The following is a 27,060-nucleotide window of genomic DNA, read 5'->3' as shown; positions in this document are numbered from 1 at the left end:
GTGTATCTCTACCAGATTTTTAATCCATTTATTCACTGACAGACACTTAGGTTCATTCCTTGGCTATTGTAGATGAGGCTGAAATTAAAATGGGAGTGCAGACATCTCTTCAACATACTGCTATTATTTCCTTTGAATATATACCCAGTAATGGGATCACTGGATTATATGAAGTTTTAATTTTTTTTATGAATCTCCATACTGTTTTTGTAATGGCTGTACTAATTTATATTTCCCTCATAGCATGCAAGGGTTTCCTTTACTCCACACCCTTACCAACATCTGTTATCAGTCATCTATTTTGATGATAGTATTCTGACAGATGTGAGGTAATATCTCTTTCTGATTTTAATTTGAATTACTCAGATTATTAGTGATTTTGAGCATATTTTCATATACCTTTCATCCATTTGTATGTCTTATTTTGAGAAATGTCTATTGAGGTCCTTTGCCCATTTTTAACTGGATTGTTTTCCTGCTATTGAGTGGTTGAGGTTCCTTATGTATTTTTATATTAATCTGTTATTAGATGTATAGTTTGCAAATATTTCCTCCAATTCCTTAAGTTCTCCCTTTAATCTGTTGACTGTTTTCTTTGTTGTGTAGAAGCTTTTTAGTTAGATATAGTTCCATTTCTCTATTTTTGTTTTTGTTGTCTGTGTTTTTGGTGCCATATTTATGAATCATTGCCAGATCCAATGTTGTGGAGCTTTTTCCTATATTTTCTTCTAATAATTTTATAGTTTCAGGTCTTAGTTTTAAATCTTTAGTCTGTTTTGCATTGGTTTTTTATATTTTGTGAGACAAGGGTCTAATTTTATTCTTCTACATGTGAATATACAGTTAGTAAACTGGATAGTTAGTAGACATCCTTTATTGTCACAAATCAATTGACTATAAATGTGTCCATTTATTTTAGGGCTCTATACTCTGTTTCATTGGTCTATGTGTTTTTATGTCATTATCATGCTGTTTTGATTACTACAGCTTTGTAGGATATTTTGAAGTCAGGTATTGTGATGCCTCCGACTTTGCTCTTTTCACTCAGAATTGCTTGGGTTTTAAGGTCTTACGGGGTTTCTTACGAATTTGAGAATTGTTTTTCTATTTTAGTGCAAAATGTTACTGGAACTTTGATAGAGATTACATTGAATCTGTAGATCACTTTAACCGCTATAGATATTTTAACAATATTAACTTTTCCAGTTCTTGAACATGGTTTATCTTTCCATTTATCTGTTTCCTTTCATTCCTGCAACAACGCTTTATAGTTTTCAGTATACAGATCTTTCATCTCCCTGGTTAAATTTATTCCCAAGTATTTATTTTTTGTAGATATTATAAATAAGACTGTGTTCTTGATTTCTTTTTCATGCAGTTTGTTGTTAGTGTAGAAAGAGCTACTGATTTTTGTATATTGATTTTGTATCCTGCAACTTTACTGTATTTATTAGTTCTAATTTTTTGTTGGACACTAGGGTTTTCTATAAATATGATCAAGTCATCTGCAGAGACAATTTAACTTCTTTTCTGAGTCTGATACCTTTTATTTCTTAGTCTTGTATAAGAAATTTTTTCTTCACTGCTGTTAGTAGAAACGTATAACTTTATTTATTTTACAAAAAGTCTACAAGTGGTTTTCAAAGTGACTGGATATAGAATCTGTGATAACTGTAACGGTGTTTCAGGCCCTCTGATGTCAGGGGTGTTATCACAGATTCTGTATAGAATCTTTCTGAAATGTCTTGGTTTTCATTTCATTTAACTTTCATATAGTTCAAATTACTCTCCAAATTCCCTTTCGATTAACAAACATTTTTTGTAAAAAATCAAATAGTTTTTCCAGACTTACTTGTCATATAGTATCTGTTGCAACTATTTACCTCTGCTATTATAGCACAAAAGCAGCCATGGACAACATTCAAACACATGGGCATGGCTGTATTTCAATAAAATTTCATTTACAAGAAGAGGCAGGCAGCAGCTGGATTTAACCAACTGGCCACAGTTAAAGAGCTCTGATGTAGAAAATGCCTCAGAGAATTCCCTCACAAGGAGAAAGGAATCTGGGACTGACCATCATAATTATCTGATGGCTGATCATTTGTTTCCAAGCACACTGAGCTCACCGTGCTAATGGATGCACATACCACTGAGGTAACAGGAGGCACACTCCAGCAGAAAGTCTCTGATACTTGAAACAAAAGTACTGCCGGAACAGCAAATATAAAGGGAATACTGATGGGACACTGGCTATATCTGCTCTTCATGTCAATCTGCCTACATTCTATAGTTGTAGAAATCCAAAATGTGAAGACCTAGACCCAGATTGTGTTGCTTTATTTTATGCTTCATAAAAAATAGCTAGTATTTATTGGCAGGTAAATGATACCATATTTGGGGGTAGGAGACGGCAAGATGAGCACAGTACAGCTTATCAGAAAACTAAGATAGCATGGGAAAATATGAGATAATTGGAAACTGGTGTATATATATATACATGTATGTGTGTGTGCTATGTATGTACTACATACGTTTAAGTGTGATATATGTGTGTGTATATACACATATATAGACACACACAGACTCTTACATATAGGCTTTTCCTTGTGAAATATAGGATGACTTAAGAGAAATTGAGAAAATTTAACGGTGTGTTAAAATGTGGTGACAGTTGTTTATGTAGGGAGGAGGAATTCATGTAACTGTTGGGGGATAAATCATGAAGAAACTTTATTGAAATAGAGACAAATTGTTAAATATTATGGGACAATAATTAAAGTGGATTAAGTATGTCATCTCACCTGTTGAAAATAATGTTCGTTGAACATTTGATTGATGAAATTATAATCAGGTGTATACATATATTTTTAAATGAATAAATAAAACAAATTTTGGTCACTCAAAAATTTGTAAATGCAGGAATGCCTGAGAAGGATTTAAAAACCTCATTACAATGTTTAGTAATTCTTGCAAGCACAAGAGATAGGGCAAAATTTGAACCAAATTTAGTAGAAGTTTGTAGAGAAAATAGAGAATGAAGCCAAATGAGTTAGGAACTGAGATGTGGATAATAAAAAGGACCTTATTTAGCCAATATATTCAAAATCAATCTGCTGCCATGATTGGAAACAGATATGCAAACCTAGTGTTAATGACAGACTTGCCTTCTCAATTTAAGAAGTGTGGGAATGTGATTTATACATCTTAACTCATCCTCTTTCTCATATTTCAGTTATAAATTAATGGCATAGTTGCATATATCATTATATATACCATGACAAACATGTCTTATGTTTTATCAGAAACATAAAAACTGTGCTCGCGTTTCAATCTTTGTTACTCACCTTTTTATTACCACAGTCACATTCTTCATTGGATTCCAAAATCCCATTACCACACACTGGTTGATTTTGATGTAATGGTTGCAAATTTGAAAGCTTCTGAAGGCATTTAGCCTCAAATTTTGAAACAAAGTATCTATAGTTGTGCATGCTGCAGTTGCTAAAAATCTTTATACCTCTGGCACTCCTAAAATAAAATAATATTCCTCAGGCAAATAAACCTTGCTAATAAAACCACATCTAAACAACACTCCATACATAATCATATAAATCACAAGATGGCCACCCCAAAATCTATACCTTAGCAGAGATTAAACCAACGATAATTCAATTTTAATATTGCTTATCTTTAACATTCTCTTTAAAAACTGCATTGAAAACCTATTTTCAGCGGGGCGCGGTGGCTCACGCCTGTAATTCCAGCACTTTGGGAGGCCAAGGCAGGTGGATCACGAGGTCAGGAGATCGAGACTATCCTGGCTAACACGGTGAAACACCGTCTCTACTAAAAATGCAAAAAATTAGCCGGGCGTAGTGGCGGGCGCCTGTAGCCCCAGCTACTCGGGAGGATGAGGCAGGAGAATGGCCTGAACCAGGGAGGTGGAGCTTGCAGTGAGCCGAGATCGCGCCACTGCACTCCAGAGCGACAGAGCGAGACACCGTCTCAAAACAAACAAACAAACAAATTAAAAACTAAAAACGTATTTTCTCATCAAAGTAATGCGATAAGGTATGGTGGTTAAATCTATGTATCCATGTATCTATGCATTTACATATCTCTATATCTAAACATCTATCTATTGTTCCCTCTACATAGTGTTCTCTTCTGTTATACAGTTCAAGCTTTCTTCCTTCATTTCAGTCAGATGTCTGCTCAAGTGTTACCTCCCAGAGAGATCTTTCTTGACAACACTATCTTAAATTGTGCCCCCTCTTCATTTTCCTTCCACTTTCAATATTTTTCTATATAGCACTTTTGCATTATGTAAAAATAAGTTTCATTAGTTTTAATTTTCAAAATTTCATCTCATATTACCTAAATTTCACACTAAAATATAAGTCCTGGGGAGATCTTTATTTACATGTTCACAGGTATATTTCCACTAGTATGTCTAGGAGAAATGTCTAATAGATGTACAACAGACATTTCAAATATACCGTATGTGGTACTGAACTACTTATCACAACCATGTCTGTTCTCAGTTGCTGAATACTCCATTCTTTCAGTGGCTAAGGCTGATAACATTGGTGTGACCCTGGACTCTGTTCTTTCTCCCACAATCCATACCCAACACAAATACACATCTACACTAGAATAGAACATAACGAATTAACAATTTTTATTTTGGCTACTTGTTAAAGTGATAATATTTTGGATCTACTGGGTTACATAAAATACACCATTAAAATATATTACTGCAATTAATTTCTCCTTCATAAAGCTTCTAGAAAATTTAAAATTACATATGTGACTCATATTTTATTTCTATTGGACAGCACCATGTTAGACAATCGTTTATTAGACGGCACTATAGCACTATGTTAGACAATCATGTCTCAGATAGCAAATACTTAAACTGCAAAATCTGAGATGACAGAGGCTCTGGGTAGTCCTTTAAGCCTCCAAGAAAATCAATGTATAACTTCTAAAGTTTCAGAGTTGGAAGTTTAAGAGCAAAAAGAAATGCTTTCGCTTGTATTAACACCCATTTGTTGTGGAACAACTATGAAAAAGTAAGAGAAATATTACACAGAATAATGTTATTTAATCAAATTGTCTCTACTATTTTAAAATACTTTGTTTTAATAGGAATAAGTATTACCATACCTTTGCAAGACACTCATGCAAAAAGCTACAAACACTGGGCACTAAAATCTCTTCACACAAAATTAGGGGATAAATAGATAGGGACTCAGAAGATATCTTCTACTTGGACCATATAATTTCCAACTGAAAATTAAAAGTATTGTTTACAAAATAAGACTTTTATTTAAGATGGCTACAAAGCAATCAAGTTTTGAAACCTCTGCTTAAAAGTTGGGCATGACAAGAAAGAATATGAATGCGATGTCAGTGATGTGTATGTGTGTGCACAGACGTAGATATAGATCAATCTATAGTATATATCCCTAAATATAGAGAATTTTTGTGTGATAACGTTTCAAGCATGATATACCTTTCTAGCCATCGATGTGGTGTGGAATATAAAAGTTTAAAAACTTCATCACATTTTGGAAACAGCCTTATAAAAATATAAGTGAAATTAATTAAGAAAACATCTTACACTGCTTCATGATTCATGATGCATGTAGCTCTCAGACAGAAACACTGAGTGATGTCATCATATGTTAATCCTACATTAAGGCCAAGCAGTTGAGCTATAATAACCGAAAATCCCTCCAAATCTATTGCATCTGGATACTAAAATAAAGACATTAAAGAGAAAACTATTATGTGTGAAAACAAAAGCAAGTCATAACTTGAAATATTTTTACTCCTATCTTATTTTCTATTTTAATACTTTTTACATTGCACATACTTCACAAAAATTATTTTGGTATGCCATTTATTTATCTGCCATAATTTACTGATTAAGAAGCATGAAACAAGTAATCAAACTATGATAGTCTCTGATTTTAAATTTTGCATGCCAAAATTCTAGAGCTTTGAACAGGTGGTATTTCTGATACAATAAAACACATTTATTCCACTTTTTCATTAAATCAGTTCATCTAACGAACAGATATCAATTCAGTGTACTCATGTGTCAGGCATTATGATAGATGGTAGAAATATAATGGCATGTATGAAAGAAAAGGACTTTGTTCACATCTATAGCTTATATTATAGAAAGAAAGACAATTAACAGTAATCTGCAATAAACTTTCTATATAAAAATAGATTGTTACACATGCTTTTAAGTAAATAAAGTACTCCAATAGAAAATTTTATGGAGGAGTATAAAATAAGGTAGTTAACTACGGTAGTTAGAAAATCTTTGTGAAATTTATATTTAGGCTGAGATATAAAGTATGGGAAATGACCCAACATTATGTATATGTATAGGGGGCTTGAATGGGGACCTACCGGAAAGTTACGTGTAATGATTAAAGTGAAGAAATGACAGGACAGAAGCCAGAGATTCAGACACAATCACAGTGAAGAAATTTGGGCCGGGGCAGTGGCTTAGGCCTGTAATCCCAGCATTTTGGGAAGCCAAGGCAGGAGGATTGCTTGAGGCCAGGAATTCAAGACCAGCCTGGGCAACATAGTGAGACTCCGTCTCTACAAAAAAAAAAAAAAAAAAAATTAAAATAGCCGGCAAGGTGATGCACACTTGCAGTCCCAGTTATTCGGGAGAAGGCAGGAGAATGACTTGAGCCCAGGAGTTTGGGGTTGCAGTGAGCTGACTGCACCACTGTACTCCAGCCTGGGCTACAGAGTGAGACCCTGTCTCAAAGACCAAAACAAACAAAAAATAAATTTGAAGTGAGAAGATATTTAAAAATGCTTGCTAACGGTGTAGACTCGAAGTGTTTTTCATATTATTTATCTTTGCTATTTATTTAAATCATGATATATTTCTTAACTCTTTAAGCATTACAAACAAAAATCTGAGAACATGTCTAATTTTTCTGTATCAATTTAAATGTGTAACTAGAAAATTTGTGTAATGCACAGCTAAAAGAAAAAAAAATTGTGTACATGTTTGTACGTATGTGACTGAAAACACAGAATTGGCAGATGAAAAAATAAACTAATAAGTATCCCTTCCTATTATCCTGTAATAAATATGTTTAAAAGTTACAGCGTCAGAATTTGAAAGAAGTTAAAGCCAGAACAGAATATGAGGAATGATATCTAGGCTGACCATCATGTTTTGGGGCAAAATATAAAAACCAAAAGCTAGACTTTTGATACTAGGTCAGAGAGGGAAATATGGTCTTGTACTTCCAGTATAAATGGTGCTCGTATAAAAAGAAGATATTTAGATACTGTGACAGAGACACAGGAAGAACTTCATGTGAACAGAAAGGCAAATATTGGGGTAATGCATCCATAAGCCAAGAAATGCCAAAGACTTCTGGCAAACCACCAGAAGCTAGGGCAAAGGCAGAGAAGAGATTGTTTTCCACAGTCCTTAAGAGAAGCCACTTTGTTCATGTTGATTTCAGAATTCCATTTTATCCAGAACTGTGAAGCAATACATTTCTGTTGATTAAGTGCTCAGTTTGCAGTATTTTGTTATGGCAGCCCTGGAAATCTAATACAGATCCCCTAATATATCATAACCCAAAGTAATATATCTTAAAAGTGCCCAGGAATGGGGAAGACACATTACATAGTGAGGAAAAGGTAAGAATTACAGCAAAATTGTCATCAGAACAGTGCAAAAGAGTAAACAGGAAGAATATCTCCTTAAAAGTGGCACTAGATAAGGATGCTCTCTCTCACCACTCCTTTTCAACATACTATTGAAAGTTCTAGTACGGCAATCAGGCAAGGGAAAGAAGGCATCCAAAGAGGAAGTCAAACTATCCCTGTTTGCTGATAACATGATACTATCTCTAGAAACCCCACAATCTCATCCCAAATGCTTCTTAAACTGATAAACAATTTCAGCAAAGTCTTAGAATACAAAAGCATATGCAAAAATCACTGGTATTCCTATACACCAATAACAGCCAAGTCAAGAGTCAAGTCATAAATGGACTCACATTCACAACTGTTAGTAAAGAAAAAAATACCTAGGATACAGCTGACTAGGGATGTGAAAGATCTCTACAAGGAGAACCACAAACCACTGTTCAAAGAAATCAGAGATGATAAAAACAAATGGAAAAACATCCCATGCTCAAGGACAGAAAGAATCAATATGGTTAAAATGGTCACGCTGCCCAAAGCAGTTTATAGATTCAGTACTATTTCTGTTAAACTACCATTTACATTCTTCACAGAACTAGAGAAAAGTATCTTAAAATTCATATGGAACCATAAAAGGACTGAATAGAAAGGCAATTGTAAGAAAAGAACAAACAAACAAAAATCAAAAACAACAAAAAAAACAAAGCTGAAGGCATAACGGTTGCTACCTGACTTCAAACTATACTACAGGGCTACAGTAACCAAAACAGCATGGTACTGATAGAAAAACAGACATCTAGACGAACGGAACAGAATAGAGATCCCAGAAATAATACCACAGGCCTACAACTATCTGACCTTCAACAAACCTAACAAAAACTAGCAAAGGGGAAATAATTCTCTATTTAATAAATAGTGCTGAGATAACTAACTAGACATAAACAGAAGAATGAAACAGGGCCCCTTCCTTACACCATATACAAAAACTAACTCAAGATGGATTAAAGACTTAAATGTAAAACCCAAAACTATAAAATCCCTGGAAGACAGAATGGTACTAGGCAGTACCATTCAGGACATAGGCAGGGGCAAAGATTTCATTATGAAGATGCCACAGCAATTGCAACAAAACCAAAAACTGACAAATGAGATCTAATTAAACTAAAGTTTCATTCATTAACTAGGAATGGATTAACAGGAAAAGGATTGCCTATTTAATAAATGGTGCTGGGAGAACTGGCTAGCCATATGCAGAAGAATGAACAAACTAAAGTTTCTTACTCTGCACAGCATAAGAAACTCTCAATAGAGTAAACAATCTACAGAATGGAAGAACATGTTTGCCAACTATGCATCTGACAAAGGTTTAATATCTAGCATCTGTAGGGAACTTAAGGAAATTTCCTAGAAGACAAAAACTAACAACTCCATAAAAATTGGGCAAAGGACATGAACAGGCATTTTGCAAAAGAATAAATACATGTGACCAACAATCACATGAGAAAAAGCTCAACATCACTGATCATTAGAGAAATGCAAATAAAAATCACAGTGAGACACCATCTCACACTAGTAAGAGTGGCTATTACTAAAAAGTCAAAAAATAGCAGATGCTGGCAAGGTTGTGGAGAAAGAGGAACACTTATACACTGTTGGTGGGAGTGTAAATTAGTTCAGCCATTGTGGAAAACAATATGGTGTTTCCTCAAAGACCCAAAGACAGAAATACCATTAGACCCAGCAATTTCATTACTGGGTATATACCCAAAGGAATATAAATCATTCTAAATACTATGCAGCCCATAAAAAGGAATGAGATTATGTCCTTTGCAGGGACATGGATGGAGCTGGAGGTCACTATCCTTAGCAAACTAACACAGGAACAGAAAACCAAATACCACATGTTCTCACTTATAAGTGGGAACTAAATGATGAGAACATGTGGACACCTAGAATGGTGAGAACACATGGACACCTAGAACACATGGACACCTAGACACATGGGACAACACACACTGAAGCCTATCAGAGGATGGAGGGTAGGAGGAGGTAGAGGATCAGAAAGAATAACTGATGGGTACTAGGCTTAATACCTGGGTGTTGAAATAATCTGTACAACAAAATATATAACAAAGCTACAGTAACCAAAACAGCATGGTACTAGTACAATAACAGACATACAGACCAATAGAACAAAATAGAGAGCCCAGAAACAAGACCACACACCTACAACCATCTGATCTAACAAAAACAAGCAATGGGAAAAGGATTGCCTATTTAATAAATGGTGCTGGGAGAACTGGCTAGCCATATGCAGAAGAATGAAACTGGACCCCTTCCTTACACCACATACAAAAATTAACTCAAATAAAATAAAATAAAATAAAAAACCCTGAAAGAGAAGCTACGCAGTACCATTCAGGACATAGGCATGGGCGATGGTTTCATGAAAAAGATGCCAAAAGCAATTGCAACAAAATTGACAAATGGGATCTAATTAAGCTAAATAACTTTTGCACAGCAAGAAAAAAGATCAACAGAGTAAACAGACAACCTACAGAATGGGAGAAAATTTTCTCGATCTACTCATCTGACAAAGGTCTACTATCCAGCATCTACAAAGAACATAAACAAATTTACAAGAAAAAAAAAAACATTATAAAGTGGACGAAGGACAAGAACAGACATTCCTCATAAAAAAAAAATATATGTGGCCAACAAACATGGAAAAAAGCTCAACATCACTGGTCATTAGAGAAATGTAAATTGAAACCACAACGAGATAGCATCTTACATCAGTCAGAATGGCTATTATTAAAAAGTCAATAAACAACAGATGCTGCCGAGGTTATGAAGAAAAAGGAATGGTTTTATCCTGTTCATGGGAGTGTAAATTAGTTCAACCATTGTGGAAGACAGTGTGGCAATTCCTCAACGACTTAGAGGCAGAAATACCATTTGACTCATGAATTCCATTACTGACTATATACCCGAAGGAATATAAATCATTCTGTAATAAAGACACAGGCACACATTTGTTTATGCAGCACTAGTCACAATAGCAAAGACATAGAATCAACCTAAATGGCCATCAAGATAGACTGGATAAAAAAAATGTGGTACATATACATCATGTAATACTATGCAGCCATAAAAGAATGAGATTATGTCCTTTGCAGGGACATGGATGAAGCTGGAAGCCATTATCCTCAGCAAACTAAGGCAGGAACAAAAAATCAAATACCACATATTCTCACTTACAAGTGGGAGCTGAATAATGAGAACACATGGACACATGGGGGAAACAACACACACTGGAGCCTATTGGAGGTTGGAGGAGTGGGAGGTGGGAAAAGATCAGGAAGAACAGCTAAAGGATGCTGGGCTTAATACCTAGGTGATGGAGTGATATGTGCAGCTAACCAGCATGGCACACCTTTAACTAGGTAACAAACCTGCACATCCTGTACATGTACCCTTGAATTTAAAAGTTGGAATTTAAAAAAAATTAAAATTTTTTCTATCATATAACTTTCACACAATTTACTTCCCATTTTTGTCAGTAAATTATAAGAGCTCATTTCTACCAAAATGAGCAAACTATGAAAGAGGGATACATACAATACAAAGGAAACCAGATTGAAAATTCTCAAACCCTGTCTATGCATCAAGTCTAATATAGACTGGTAAAACAGACAATTTCTCCAGACTGTCTCCAAGAAAGGAAAAAGAAATTTCTGAAACAAGGAGAAAACTAGAAGCAATGTATAATTTTATTAAGCAATTGTTGTGCAAATCAGTATAATGCACTTATTAAATTTATTAAGAATGAAAAGGCACACAATAAAGGCAATTTAATCTTAGTTCATTGCTTGGCTCATTAGGGAGTACGACACAATTCAAATGAAGTATATAATTACAGAGGGGGAATAAAGGAGTCAAAATACGGATATGATGAACTATTGGGATGTTACATTCTAACTTCAATAATAGGAAGTCAATAATAGGAAGTCAATACTCACATTTGAATAGTGAGGGCATATTTTTTAGAAATACATAGTAAAAGAATAAATAAACTATTCCTACCCATAAAAACATAAATGATTGTTACAGGCATAATATTAAGCAAAATAGAGCAGACAAGAATACACACTGTTCTGCTTACATAAACTTCAAAAAGAAGTAAAATTAAACAAGGGCGATGGGATTGCGGTTTCCTTTGGTACAAATAGTAGGTGGGAGGAAGCATGATTCACAAGCACCTTCTGAAGTGTTGATAATATCTTATTTCTTGATCTTTGTAGTGTTTACACTTATGTATAAACTTGATAAAAATTAATTGTGCTATATACTTTGACTTATGGAATTTTATCTATATGCTATATTTTGTACTTCAATAAAACTTTTCTTTAAAAAGAAATTAACATGGAGTTATATGGTTACAAAGATGAAATTTTTTAATTGAGAAAGATGATTTAGGGGTTGTAGATTATGCAGGAAATATTTTTATCAATATACAAATTTTCAATATCCCAAACCAATATATATCATTTACGCATACATATATTTATTATAATAGCATAAAGTATGTGTAAAATTGCAAGCACAAATTCATGATTTTTGCTATTTATTGAACTTGGAGGAAATATGCAGGAGGCTTTAACATTGCTCTAATGCTTTATTTATTTAAAAATCTAAAGCAAATATTTGTGTCCATTATGACCAGTTGGTGAGTGGTTACACTAAGGTTTGTTCACATAATATTCTTTGTGTTTGAACTTTATAAATAAATAAACTTTCTGAGATTCTATTAATTTTGTCCCAACAAAATAATAATGAATATACATATTCAGAAAAGATCAAGTGATTATACACTGTTTACTTAAATTAATACTTATAAAATATAATATACAGCTTAAAAATAGTGATGTAACAAAGAATAAAAATTACGTACCATAGCAATACCTGCGTCATAGCTTTCATTGCATATGGTGCCTGGAAATGTTGCTCCCACATATTTAGGATGTTTCCTGTAACTACATTATTATAATTTTTTTATTAACATAGTTAGGCAAAACAATTTGTAAACTTATTTATTAAATTAAACCTTCTTTACATAAAATTTTAAAAATGACTTTGCAAATATATAAAGCTTCAAACTAGGTAATATCTAGTAAACTATACAAAATACTAAAATCATTGACTTTAATCAATTCACTTTAACACCAATGTAATTTCCTTTTGCATCTCCTAAAATGGATATAATTTTATTAGCTCAAATTTAACTTCATTTGGTTACCAAAAGTTAAAGAGAAAATAATTTTTAATTTGTGGAAGAGGCAATCTTACCACTCCTAAAGATAAGCATTTTAACATATTAAATAGTTAAAAGAAAAAACCGAAATCCCTCCTAGTAAAAAGTAGACATGAAATGTATTAATTTATCATGGATAATTTTAACTGAATAGTCTCCATTTTTACATCATTCATAAACTAAGGATTATATGTTTTCTGTAGTAAAGTCAATATCATAAGTTCATGAAATGCAGGTTTTTGAAATAATACTTATACTCCAAACTATTCTAATACAAAATTGATTATTGTTACTTTTATTATATCTTTAAGTACACCTCCATGGCAAAGGCTACTAATTTTTAAACACTTTCAAAGGGGCTTACAAAAAGTTGATGAACACAATAAATTCACTAAATTACCAATTTAAAATAATTATTTATGCAGATATCTTTATTAATGTAGAACATTGTGCTTACACAAGTAAGTATGCTATGTCATGGGGCCGTAGGATGAGATAGTCCCGTTTCCATGCCAAAAATCTTTGTAATATATCATCAGCATCCCCACTGGTGGAAATCTGGTTTTCATTTGACCACAGTTCCAAGGAAGACAGTATAACAGTCAATTTGAACTGGGTAAACATCTAAAAATAAATTTATTATACATTTTTAAAGTAATAAGTTATTACATTTAGAAGATACATTAAAAAATAAAGAAAATGTTCCAGTATTTTGAGTATTAAACTAACAAAAAGTATTTAAGTTATTCATTGGCCAAGATAGAACCCAAATTATATTAAAGAAACTTTCATGAAAATGGAAATGTGAAAAAGTAAAAACTTACAGTGTTGACAAGCCCAATAACCTGGACAATTTTTTGTGTTACAGCCATCATTTCAGATCCCATATAATCATACTGAAAAAGAAATTTTATTTTTCATAAAAGTATTATTTTGAGTCATGTGAATGAAATATTTAGGCATTGTATTAGGTATTATAAGTAATCTAGAGCTGTTTTAAAGTACATGGGAGAATGTGTGTAGATTTGAGCAAATTCTACGCTACTTTATATAAGGGACTTAAGTTTCTATGGATTATATATTATGTATATACATATATATATAAAATACACACACACCCAGAAATATTATTAAGCCTTGAAAATGGTCCTGTCATTTGTGAAAACATGGATGAATCTGGAGGACATTATGCTAAGTGAAATAAGCCATATACAGAAAAGAAAATCTACATGATCTCACTTACATGTGGCATCTAAACAAAACAAAACAAATATATTCAAATACATAGAAACAAAGTGAAAAGGTGGTTATCAATGGGCAGAGGGCAGAGTGTGGGAAGAAATGTGGAAATGGCATTCATAGGATACAAAGTGTGGGTTATGTAGAATAAATAAATCTAGAGACTTAATGTACAATGTGAGAACTACAGTTAACAATATTGCTTTATATACTGAAAATTTGCTAAGAGAGTAGATTTTAGGTATTTTTACCACAAAAATGTAACACTATGTATACATCTTAAACATATATACTTTTAAAAAGAATAAAAGGTTAGAGAGAAGATATAAATTGCCAATATCAGGAATGAAAGAAGATTACAATATCAAAGGATGATAATAAAGTATGAAAATATTGATGTCAAAAACTTACTACATTTTCATAAATTTGAAAATATTACTTAAAATGGCATTTGCCAAAATGGCCAAAGGTAAAGTTCAAACAATACATAATAATATAACTATTAAAGTGGATTCTGTAACTTTAAACCTTCCCATAAAGAAATATCAGGTTGAGAGGACTGTAAGGGTTAATTGTTGGGCTCATGTCTATAACCCCAGCTCTTTGGGAGACTGAGGCGTGGACAACATGGTGAGACTTCATCTCTATAAAAATTTTTTAAAAATTATCCAGGCATTGTGGTGCATGCCTGTAGTCCCAGCTACGTGGAAGGATGAGGCAGGAGGATTGGTTGAGGCCAGGAGTTCGAGATTGCGGTGAGCTATGATTTTGTCACTGCACTCCACGCTGCATGACAGAGTGAGGCCCTGTCTCTCTCTCTCTCTCTCTCTCTCTCTCTCTCTCTCTCTCTCTAAAAAAAGTTAATGGTTACAGATATTTAAGTGATAAGTAAAGAATAAGTAAAGGCATTTGTACAAAAATCATTCATTCAGAATGTAGGAAAAGGGCAGACATTGTAATTTGTTTTATGAAACCAACACTACTTTAACAACAGCTTAACAAGAAAAGGTCTTTTTTGGATATTCTCGTCATACATAAAATGGATATCAATGTAGCCACAAGAAAATTCAGGCAAGTCCAAACTGAGAAGCATTTCTACAAAATAACTGGCATGTATTCTCCAATCGTGCCAAGGTACATGAAAGACAAAGATCATAGTAATGCCACGGATTGGAGTAGAAAAAAGAGACATGTCAACTCAATGGAATGTAGGATCTTATAACTGAGGACTGAATTAGGAAAAAGACATTTGTGGGGAAAATGTCAAAATTTTTATAATGGTTGATAATAATGTAGAAACATTAACTTTTAAGTTTTGATTACGATATTATGATTATATAAGAGGTTAACTTAGGAGAAGTTGTGAAAAGAATCTCTTTACTGTTTCTTAACTTTCATGTAAGTCTAAAGTTCTTTCAAAATAATAAGTTTAAAATAATAAAATGCAGCTAAAAAGCAAAGAGGGATATCCCACCAATATCACTGGTGAACATTAGAAATGCTGATACTACAAATATACCAATTTCTAAAAGATAAAAAGAATGTGTTCCAAATTCATTCTAAGAAATTTGATAATTTAGATCATTTAAAAAATTACTTGAAAACCTATGCCTTAGTCCATCTGCCTGCTAAAAAGAATAACACACACTGGGTATTATAAAAAAGAGAAATCTATTTCCTCACATTTTTGGGAGTGGAGAAGTCCAAGAACAAGTTGCTAGCATCTGGCCTGGTGAGGGCCTTCTTGCTACATCCTCACATGGCAGAAGGCAGAAGAGCAAGCTACATAGTACTTTTATAAGGGCCTTAATCTCATCCACAAGGGAAGAAGTTCCTCATGCACTAATTACCTCTAAATGGTCCCATTCCTTAATACCATCACCTTAGCCATTAAGTTTTAATGCCTGAATTTTGGAAGGAACACATTCAAACCCTAACATTCCATCCCTAGTTTCCCAAAATTCATGTCGTTCTCACGTACAAAATACCTTCATGCCATCCAAATAGTCCTAAAAAATCCTAACTTGTTCTATCATCAGCTTTTAAGTCTAATTTCAAAATCTCACCTAAACATTATATGAGTAAGACTCAAGGCAAGATTTATCCTGAGGCAAATTAATTTCCAGCCGTGAGTCTATGAAATCGAACAAGTTATATGCTTCCAAGATACAATTGTGGGACAGGCATAAGACAGACATTCCCATTTCAGGAAGAAAAAAAAGAGTCAAGAAGAAGGGAACAACAGGTCCCAAACCAATGCAAAACCCAACAGAGCAAACAATATTAAATTTTAGGGCCTGCAAATGATCTTCTTTGATTCCATGACCCACCCATGAGACACACCGGGGTGGGATTTGAGCCCCAAAGGCTTTGCTGTGAGCAGCCCATGCTTCAGCTCTCACACATTGAAAATGCATGCATGCCGCTTTCCCAGGCTGTCGTTCCTTCCTGGTGGCTCTGTAGTTCTGCGGTGTTGTGGGTGGTCCAGCACCTATGTCTCTGCTAGACATTGCCTTAGTGGGATCTCTCTGAGGCATCCTTTGAAATAGAGGTGGAGGTAGCCATGCCACCACAGCTCTTGCACTCTGTGAGCCTGGAGAGTTAGCACCAGGTGGACACAGCCAAGGTTCACAGTCTGCACCCTTTGAAGTCACAGTCTGAGACGCACCTGGGCCCAGCTGAGCTACAGCCAGCGCAGCAGAGAAGTGCCTGGCTGTGATGCAAGGATCTTAGACCTGAGGTGGCCCTGGTGTGTAAGTCTCAAGGTCCTATAAGCATTCTGGCTTCTCTCTTTAACTTGTCTTGCTTACAAATCCCTAGCACTCTGGGCTTGTAATAGGAAGGCAGCCTTGAAGATCTCCAAAATGTCTTTGGGGTTATTCTCCTCTTGTGTTGATAAATAGCAGCTGACTTCCTCTATCCACACCAATTTTCTTTAAAGGTCACTTGACACACTCTTGCTATTCTACCATACATACTTACCCCACCCCCACTCCTGCCTCCACCGTTTTTTTTTGTTGTTGTTGTTTGTTTTTTGTTGTTGTTGTTGTTTGTTTTTACAGGGCCAGGCTGCGAGTTTTTCAAATTTTTACATTCTTCTTCCCTTTTAATTATAAAATCTATATTTAAACCATTTATCTTGTCTCAAATTTTACTATAAATAAGTAGAAAAAGCCATGCAGCATCCTGAACACCTTGCTGCTTAGATTTCTTTTGCCAAATACCTGAGTTCATCATTCTTAAGTTCTGTCTTCCATAAAGTTCAACGGCATGGGCTTAACTCAGCCAAGTGATTGGCCACTTTGTAACAAGAGTGGTCTTTCTCCCAGTTTCCGGTACCTTGGACTTCACTTCCATCTGAGCTCTCGTAAGAATAGCCTTTACTGTCCATATTTCTACCAGCATTCTGTTCATGACCACTTAAGTAATTTCTAAAAACTGTTCATAACCACTGATCTCTAAAAAGATTCACAACTTCCCTAATTCCCTTCTCTTCCTCTGAGCACTCATCAGAATCACCCTTCATACTCCATTCGCAGTAATACAAGCTTTTTCCATTATTTACTTCAAAACAGCTCCTGCTTCAACCCATTGCCAGGTACCAAAATTACTTCCACATTTTTAGACACTTGCTATGGCAACACCCACTCCTGATACCAACTTCTGTGTTGGTCCATTTGTGCTGCTATGACAGAATATGACAGATTGGGTAGTTTGTAAAGAACACAAATTTATTGTTCATAGTCCTAGAGGCTGAGAAGTCCGCGATCAAGGCACCACAAACTGGTCTGGTGAGGACCTTTTTGCTATGTCCTCATAGGGAGGAAAGCAGAAAGGCAAGCTACAGAATGCCGCATGAAGTCTGTTTTATAGGAGACTTAATCCCATACATGAGGGAAGAATCTTTCGTGGCAGAATTGCCTCATTCCTTAAAGCCATAACATTGGCCATTACGTTTTAATACATGAATTATGAAGGGAACACATTCAAACCATAGCAATCTAACTTGTAGAAAGTAAAACAAGTTTAAAGAAAATCTAAACTTCCCTATGTATATCATATGTAAAGAAATTTAATGTGTACTTTAAAATATTTACCCAAAGAAAACTTAAGGTCTACAGGGTTTCAGAGTAAATTCTTTCAACTATATGTGGAAAGAGTCATACTCATAACATCTAAATTCTCAAAGAGACTATAAGAAGAAGAAAATTCGTTAACTTATTTGATGAGGCTAGGATAATCTTGATAACAAGGAGAAGAAGGGAGGGAGGGAGGGGAACAAAGGGAGAGAGTGAATGAAAGAGGGGTAGAGGAAGAAAAGGGAAGACAGAGGGGAGGGGAGGAAAAGAGAGGAGAGGAAGAAAATAGGGAGACAATGGAGGAAGGGAAAGGAGGAGGAAGAGAGAAAAGAGAGAAGACAGGAAGGCAAGAAGGAAAGTTCTTTCTTGAAAGCATACTTAGTTCCTTTTTGAAAGACCTCTTGAAAGCATACTTACCAAAGCTTTTTCCACTATAATGTATATTTCCAGATATTGGGGTAATAGTTTTGAAAGATTTTTTTTCTGGAAAGAAACAACAACACGGATTTATAAAATGTTAACATGTATTGAATTTAACAGAAAAAAATGGCATGTAAAGACAGCAAAAAATTGCATATAAAATTTTCATGAGGACTTAAATATAAAAATTAATTCCAATGTAGAAAATTCTACTTCAAAACATATTTCAAGCTTAAAATATTTACAATGAACCTGCTAGAGTAATGCAAGGGTCTAGTCTCTGTTAATGCTGAATGAGGAGAAAAAAACATAAACATAAAGATACACCTTCTGCTGTCTTCATCTGCTGACAAATCTACACTTTGAACATTTTTCACTGACTGTCTTATGAAGGACTAAGCAACACTAACTGTGGCATACTGAAAATTGTCCATTCATAGAGATATAGGAAATATTTGAGAACACATAGTCTATACTGAAATTCAGGTAAATACTGTGAATTGTCTATTAATAATAATTGATGATTTATAGATTATTATCTTAGCACAATCAATAATTATTGCATTACATCAAATGACACACACAGTCATTTGATGGAACAATTGAATTATTTCTGGAACAATTGAATTATTTCTGATATTTTATATTCTGTTCTTCCCTGTGTACCCATATGATTATCTCCTATAAATCATCACTTATTACATCCTCATTGAACACTTTATTGATAATTTTACATGAGCTTTATTTCTAACAAACTGAAGTGCCTTCTCACACATAGAAACTTCAGAGAAATTTCTTCTTTCATCTAAGCATATTTACTGGCCACCAAATACAAGAGTAAAGAGGGTGTTGAATCTGCAATAGAATAGTCCGAGTTAAAATAAGTAAAAAAGCAAACGAATAAGCTTACTGGATAGAGCCTCTATTTAAATAGGTTGGTTTATGTTTCCATGGGAAAGTAAAGTATGCCTCATCTCATATATCTATTGTTGTTTATCTATCTATCTATCTATCTATCTATCTATCTATCTATCTATCTATCCATCTATCTATCTATCTATCTAATGGACCTATCAGACTATCTATTCATCATCTAAATCTATCAGTCTATCATCTAGCAAGACATATATGTTTATTTATCTATCCATCTATTTATGTATGCTCTCCTTGTGTATACATGTATATATACAATTTTGTAAAAAAGGGGACTCTCATTTTTTTTCAATATTCTAAAATATGTGAGTTTTGTCTTTTAAACTTTCTGTTATTGGTGTGCTTTTTGTGATCATACTATTGAATGACAATACAACTTATTGCTCAAACTGAAATAACGTTGAGTGAGAAAAGGGTGCACTAAAATAATCAAAATTATAGAATTATTAAAATCGATACTTAATGACTAAAATGTTTAATTTTCTCAGCAACAACCTTGCAAACAAGAAGGGGTGACATTCATCTTTAGTCTCTTTATAAAGAATAACTCTGCCAAGAATTTTGTAGCCAGCAAAACTAAGTTTTATAAATGAAGGAGAAGTAAAGTCTTTTTCAAACAAGCAAATACTAAGCGAATTTGTCACTACTAGATCAGCCCTACAAGAAATGCTAAAAGGAATTGTACCTCTGAAAACAAAATGTCAATACACGCCAGAATAGGACCTCTTGAAAGCATACAATGCATAGGACCTATAAAACAATAACACAATGAAGAATACGAAGCATCTTTGTGACAATCAGCATGACTGGAGCAGTGTCTCACACCTCAATATTAATGTCGAATGTAAATGGTCTAAATATACCACTTAGAAGACACATATTGGCAGGATGGATAAAAAAATTCACAAATCAAACATCTGTTGTCTTCTAGAGACTCACCTAACATGTAAAGATTCTTATAGACTCAAAGCAAAGGGGTGGAAAAGACATTCCAGACAAATAGAAACTAAAGGCAAGCAGGAGGTGTTATTCTTCGGTAAAATAGACTTCTAAGCAAAAAACAGTTTTAAAAGACAAAAGGAGGTTGACATGCTTTGACTGTGTCCCCACCCAAATATTGTAATAACCCCCATCTGTCAAAGGTGGGGTTAGGTGGAAATAATTGAATCATGGGTGCAGTTTCCCCCATACTGTTCTCATTGTAGTGAATAAGTCTCATGAGATCTGATGGTTTCATAAATGGGAGTTCCCTGGCCCAAGCTCTCTTGCCTGCTAACATGAAAGATGTCCCTTTGTTCTTCCTTCATCTTCTGCCATGATGTGAGGCCTCTCCAGCCATGTGGAACTGTGAATCCATTAAACCTTTTTCCTTTACAAATTACCCAGTCTCGGGTATGTCTTTATCAGCAGTGTGAGCACAAACTAATACAGATGTCATTATATAATGATAAAAGAATCAATCCAACAAGAAGATATTACAATCCTAAACATATATGCACCTAACTTCGGTGCTCCCACATTCATAAAACAATGACTACTTGTCCTATGAAACGAGATAGACAGCAACACAATAATAATGGATGACTTCAACACTCCACTGACAGCACTAGACAGATTTCAAGGCAGAAAGGTAACAGAGAAACACAGGACTTAAACTGTACTCTAGAACAAATGGACCTAACACATATTTACAAACCATTCTACCCAAGAACTACATTCTTCTCATCAGCACATAGAACATTCTCCAAGACAGATAATATGATGGGCCACAAAATAAGTCTCAATAAATTTTTTAAAAATCAAAATTATATCAAGTATCTTTTCAGATACGATGGAGTAAAACTAAAAATCAACTCCAAAAGGAACCCTCAAAACTATAGAAATACAATAAAATTAATCTGATCCTGAATGATTTTGGGGTTAGCAATAAACTCAAGATGAAAATTTAAAAATTCTTCAAAATGAATGGTAATAATAATACAAATTATCAAAACCTCTCGGATACAGCAAATGCAGCGCTGAGAGGAAAGTTTATAGCACCAAATACCTACATCAAAAAGCCTGAAAGACCACAAATTGACAATTTAATCTCAACCTCAAGGAACTAGAGAAATAAGAACAAACCAAACCCAAAGCTAGCAGAAGGAAAGAAATAACAAAGATCGGAGCAGGTCTAAATGACATTGAAACAAAAATATTAAAATGATCAATGAAATGAAAACTTGGTTCTTTGAAAAGATGAACAAAATTAATAGACCATTAGCTCCATAAGCCAAGAAGAGACAAGATTAAAAGAAGATTTAGAAATAAAAATGAAAGTATTACACCTGACATCACAGAAATACAAAAGATCATCCAAGACTACTACGAACACTTCTATGCACACAAACTAGAAAAATCTGGAAGAAATGGATAAATTCCTGGAAACACACAACCCTACTAGCTTGAATCGAGATGAAATAGAAATCCTGACTAGACCAATAACCATCAGTGAGATTGACTCAGTAATTTTAAAAACCTGCCAAAGAAAAGCCCAAGGCCACAGGAATTCACAACCAAATTCTACCAGACATTCAAACAAGAATTGATACCAATCCTACTGAAACTATTGCAAAGTATGTAGAGCACGGATGCAAAAATCCTCAACAAAATACTAGCAAATAGAATCCAGTAACACATCAAAAAGATAATTCACCCATGATCAGAAGGTTTCACCTCAGGGATGCAGGGACGGATCAATATATGCATGTCCATAAATGTGATTCACCACATAAAAATGGAAAACAATTATAATAATCTCAATAGATGATGCTGAAAAAAGCATTCAATAAAATCCAGCATCTCTTTATAACAAAAAAATTCAACAAACTAGGCATAGAAGGAACATACCTCAAAATAATAAAAACTATATACGACAAACCCACAGTGAGCATCATACTGAATGGGTAAAATGCTGAAAGCATTCCCTGAAAACTGGAAAAAGACAAAGATGGATACTTTCACTACTTCTATTCAACATAGTGCTGGAAATCCTAGCAAGAGCAATCAGGCAAAAGACATAAATAAAGGAAATCCAAATTGGAAAATAGTAGGTCAAGCTAACTCTGTTTGCCAATATTATAATCATATACCTAAAAAACCCTAAAAGCCTCCTCCAGAAGACTCCTACATTTGACCAGTGAGTTATGTGAAGTCTCAGGTTACAAAATCAATGTACACAAATTAGTAGCACGGCTGTACACCAACAATGACCAAGCTGAGAATCAAATTGAGATCTCAATTCCTTTTACAACAGCTGCAAAAATAAAATAAAATAATTAAGAATATACCTACCCAAGGAGGTGAAAGATCTTTACAAGAAGAACTACAGAACACTGTGTAAAGAAATCCTAGATAGCACTAACAAGTGGAAATTCATCCCATGCTTATGGATGGAAGAATTCACATTGTGAAAATTACCATACTGCCAAAAGCAATCTACATATTCAAGCAATTCCTATCAAAATACCAAAATCAGTTTTCACAGAATTAGAAAAAAAAAACCTAAAATTCACATAGAACCAAAGAAGAGTCTGAATAGCCAAAGCAATTTTACTGGTCCATTCTTGCACTGCTGTAAAAGAATACCTGAGACTGGGTGATTTATAAAGAAGAGATTTAATTGGCTCACGGTTCCACAAGTTGTACAGGAAGCATGACAGCTTCTGGGAAAATTCAGAAAACTTTCAATCATAGTGGAAGGCAAAGGAAAAGCAGGCATGTCTCACATGGACAGAGCAGGAGAAAGAGAGAGCAGGGGAGGTGCTACACACTTTTAAACAACCAGATCTCCTGAGCACTCTATCGCAAGAACAGTACTAGCAGGATGGTGTTAAGCCATGAGAAACCACCCCCATGATCTAATCACCTTCCACCAGGCCCCACCTTCAACACTGGGAATTACAATTTCACATGAGATTTGGGAGGATACAGAAACATATCAGCATTCTTTTTTTTTTTTTTTTTTTTTTTGAGACGGAGTCTCGCTCTGTCCCCCAGGCTGGAGTGCAGTGGCCAGATCTCAGCTCACTGCAAGAACCGCCTCCCGGGTTCCCGCCATTCTCCTGCCTCAGCCTCCCGAGTAGCCGGGACTACAGGCGCCCGCAACCTCGCCCGGCTAGTTTTTTGTATTTTTTAGTAGAGATGGGGTTTCACCGTGTTAACCAGGATGGTCTCGATTTCCTGACCTCGTGATCCACCCGTCTCGGCCTCCCAAAGTGAGCATTCTTAAGCAAAATAACATATCTGGAGACACTACATGACTTCAAACCACACTACAAAGCTTTAGTAACCAAAAGAGCATTGTACTGGTATAAAAGTAGATACACAGACCAATGGAATATACTAGAGAACCCAGAAATAAACCCAAATACCACCAACTGATCTTCAACAAAGCAAAGAAAAACATAAATTGGGGAAAGGACTCCCTATTCAATGAATGATGCTGGGAATACTGGATAGCCACATGTGGAAGAAGGAAACTGCATTCCTATCTCTCATCATATACAAAAATCAACTTAAGATGGATCAAAGACTTAAATTTAACACCTGAAACCATAAAAATTCTAGACGAAAGCTTAGGAAAAACTCTTCTGGACATTGTCCTAGGCAAAGAAGTTAAGACTAAGACCCCAAAAGCAAATGCAACAAAAACAAAGATAAATAAATGGGACATAATTAAACTAAAAAGCTTCTGCACAGCAAAAGAAATAACCATCAGAATAAACAGGCAACCTAAAGAAGGGGAGAAAATATTTGTAAACTATGCATCTGACAGAGGACTAATATCCAGAATATACAAGGAACTCAAACAAATCAGCAAGATAAAAACAAATAATCCCCCCCCACACAGTAGGCAAATTACATGAATAGACCTTTCTCAAAAGAAGATACACAAATGACCAACAAACATGAAAAATGCTAAACATCACTAACCATCAGGGAAATGCAAATTAAAACTATAATGATAAGCCAAGCACTTTGGGAGGCCAAGGCAGGCAGATCATGAGGTTAGGAGATGGAGACCATCCTGGCTAACAGGTTAAAACCCCGTCTCTACCAAAAATACAAAAAAATTAGCCGGGCGTGGTGGCGGGCGCCTGTAATCCCAGCTACTTGGGAGGTTGAGGCAAGGGAATAGCGTGAACCCAGGAGGCGGAGATTGCAGTGAGCCGAGATCGCCCCACTGCACTCCAGCCTGGGCGACAGAGTGAGACTCCATCTCAGAAAACAAAATAAAAAACAAACAAACAAAAAACTATAATGAGATACCACTTTATCTCAGCCAGAATGGTCATTATTTAAAAAACTGAAAAAAAAAAAATAGATGTGCAGATGTGGTGAACAGGGTACTTATTTCAAGTTCAGGTGTATATGTACATACTGCTGGTGGGAATGTAAATTAGTACAACTACTATGGAAAAGCAGTATGGGGATTTCTCAAAGAAGTAAAAGTAGATCTATCATTTGATCTAGCAAACCCACTGTTGATTATCTATCCCCCAAAATAGAAATTATTATATCCAAAAGAATGTTGCACACATATGTTTACTCCAGCACAATTCATTATTCCAAAGATATGGAACCAACCTAAATGTATTTCAAGCAGTGAGTGGATAATATATACACCATGGAATTCTCCTCAGCCATAAAAAAACAATGAATTAATGTCTTTTGCAGCAACTTGAATGGAGGAGGCCATTATTCTAAGTGAAGTAACTCAGGAATGGAAAAACAGATACTTGTATGTTCTCACTTTTAAGCGGTATGCAAAGACATACAGAGTGGTATCATGGAAACCGGAGATTCAGAAATGGGGAGAGTGAGAGGGGGAGTAAGGGATTAAAAGCCACATATTGGGTAGAATGAACACTACTCAAGTGACGGGTGGAGTAAATCTCAGACATCACCACTATACGATTCATCCATGTAACTGTTCACTCATACCAAAAGCAATTGAAATGAATATATATATATATATATATATAGAGAGAGAGAGAGAGAGAGAGAGAGAGGCTGGTAGCCTGGAAAACTAGAAAGTCTTAGAGGTTTACAAACAGCAGTGTGTGTTGTGTATGACTCCTCTAAATCTTTTATCTCTGTGCCTTCTGTTAAGTTATGTAACTTATTATAACCTCAGTTATGTATCTATAAAATAAGTATGACAAGCATGATTGTAAATAGCATTAAATAAGATATGAAATGAAAAATTAATGTTTGTATTATTTTGATATAAATAAAACTAGTTATCGACAAAACTAGATGTTTTTCTAAACAAATATAACAGCATACAAGACAAAATTATATTCTCATTGATTAAAAATTGCATAAGTAAAATAATTGCTCTTGATAGATTCTCATGTACTTTATTTTTTTAGGTGTCTCTCCTTCTAATGCTATATTTCTGGTATTTTAGAGCAATGTGTTTTTCAATATTATCTTAATATTTTCATTACATTGCCTATGAGTATTTTCAAAATTGCATTTCATGGTTAATACATTTAAAATTGTGAACATTTTCAATAGAATCTTTCCAAAGGCCAATATATATATTATATGTATTATGTATATTATATATGTAAAATTATGTATATAACATGCACAATATATTACATATAATTTTCCTTATGCTATTTTTAATCAATGAGAATATAATTTTGCCTTATGTGTTGATGTACTTGTTTTTAGAAAAACAACTAGTTTTGTCAATAACTTTTAAGTAGAAGTAGTTAAAAATAAAAGTTGGAAATTGAATATATATATATATACACATTTTTTTAAATCTCTAATTTTTATTTTAAGTTCAGGGGTACATGTACAGGACATGCAAGTCTGTTACATAGGTAAACATGTGCCATGGCGGTTTGCTGCTCGGATCATCCCATCACCCAGGTATTAAGACCAGCATCCATTAGCTTTTCTTCCTGATCCTCTTCCTCTTCTCATCCTCCACCCTCTGACAGGCCCCAGTGTGTGTTGTTTCCCCACATGTGTCACGTGTTCTCATCATTTAGCTCCCACTTATAAAAGAACATTCAGTGTTTGGTTTTCTGTTCCTGCTTTAGTTTGATGAGGATAGCAGCTTACAGCTCCATCCATATCCCTGCAATTACATGATCTCATTCTTTTGTATGGCTGCATAGTATTCCATGGTGTATATGTACCATATTTTCTTTATCCAGTGTGTTACTGATCGGCATCTGGGTTGATTCCATGTCATTACTATTGTGACTTTATATTCTTGTTAGTCTCAAAACAAAAATAAATATCTTTAGTATCTGAGTTTTCAAATAAATTTAAAATAATATTCACAATATTGTTGGATAT

At 34.5% G+C, this 27,060-nt stretch overlaps 1 protein-coding gene across 2 annotated transcripts in view; it reads right to left on the bottom strand.

The window, feature by feature from the left end:
• The window catches only part of LOC112630255 (disintegrin and metalloproteinase domain-containing protein 18), a 149,386-nt gene that overhangs the window by 86,527 nt on the left and 35,799 nt on the right, over positions 1–27,060 (bottom strand). Inside the window, exons 7-12 of one of the 2 annotated variants that reach the window (XM_025394424.1) lie at positions 18,760–18,825; positions 13,849–13,920; positions 13,482–13,648; positions 12,665–12,746; positions 5,630–5,766; positions 3,348–3,531 (exon numbers count right to left, since the gene is read on the bottom strand). In XM_025394424.1, coding sequence (XP_025250209.1) covers positions 3,348–3,531; positions 5,630–5,766; positions 12,665–12,746; positions 13,482–13,648; positions 13,849–13,920; positions 18,760–18,825 — 708 coding nt within the window. The remainder of the gene's footprint in view (positions 1–3,347; positions 3,532–5,629; positions 5,767–12,664; positions 12,747–13,481; positions 13,649–13,848; positions 13,921–18,759; positions 18,826–27,060) is intronic. The other variant, XM_025394425.1, reaches the window with a different exon arrangement.

This window comes from Theropithecus gelada, chromosome 8 (genome assembly GCF_003255815.1).
Source record: "Theropithecus gelada isolate Dixy chromosome 8, Tgel_1.0, whole genome shotgun sequence".
NCBI lineage: Eukaryota > Metazoa > Chordata > Mammalia > Primates > Cercopithecidae > Theropithecus > Theropithecus gelada.
The sequence above is the reverse complement of the archived record's forward strand: the minus strand, read 5'-3'. Positions and strand labels throughout refer to the sequence as shown.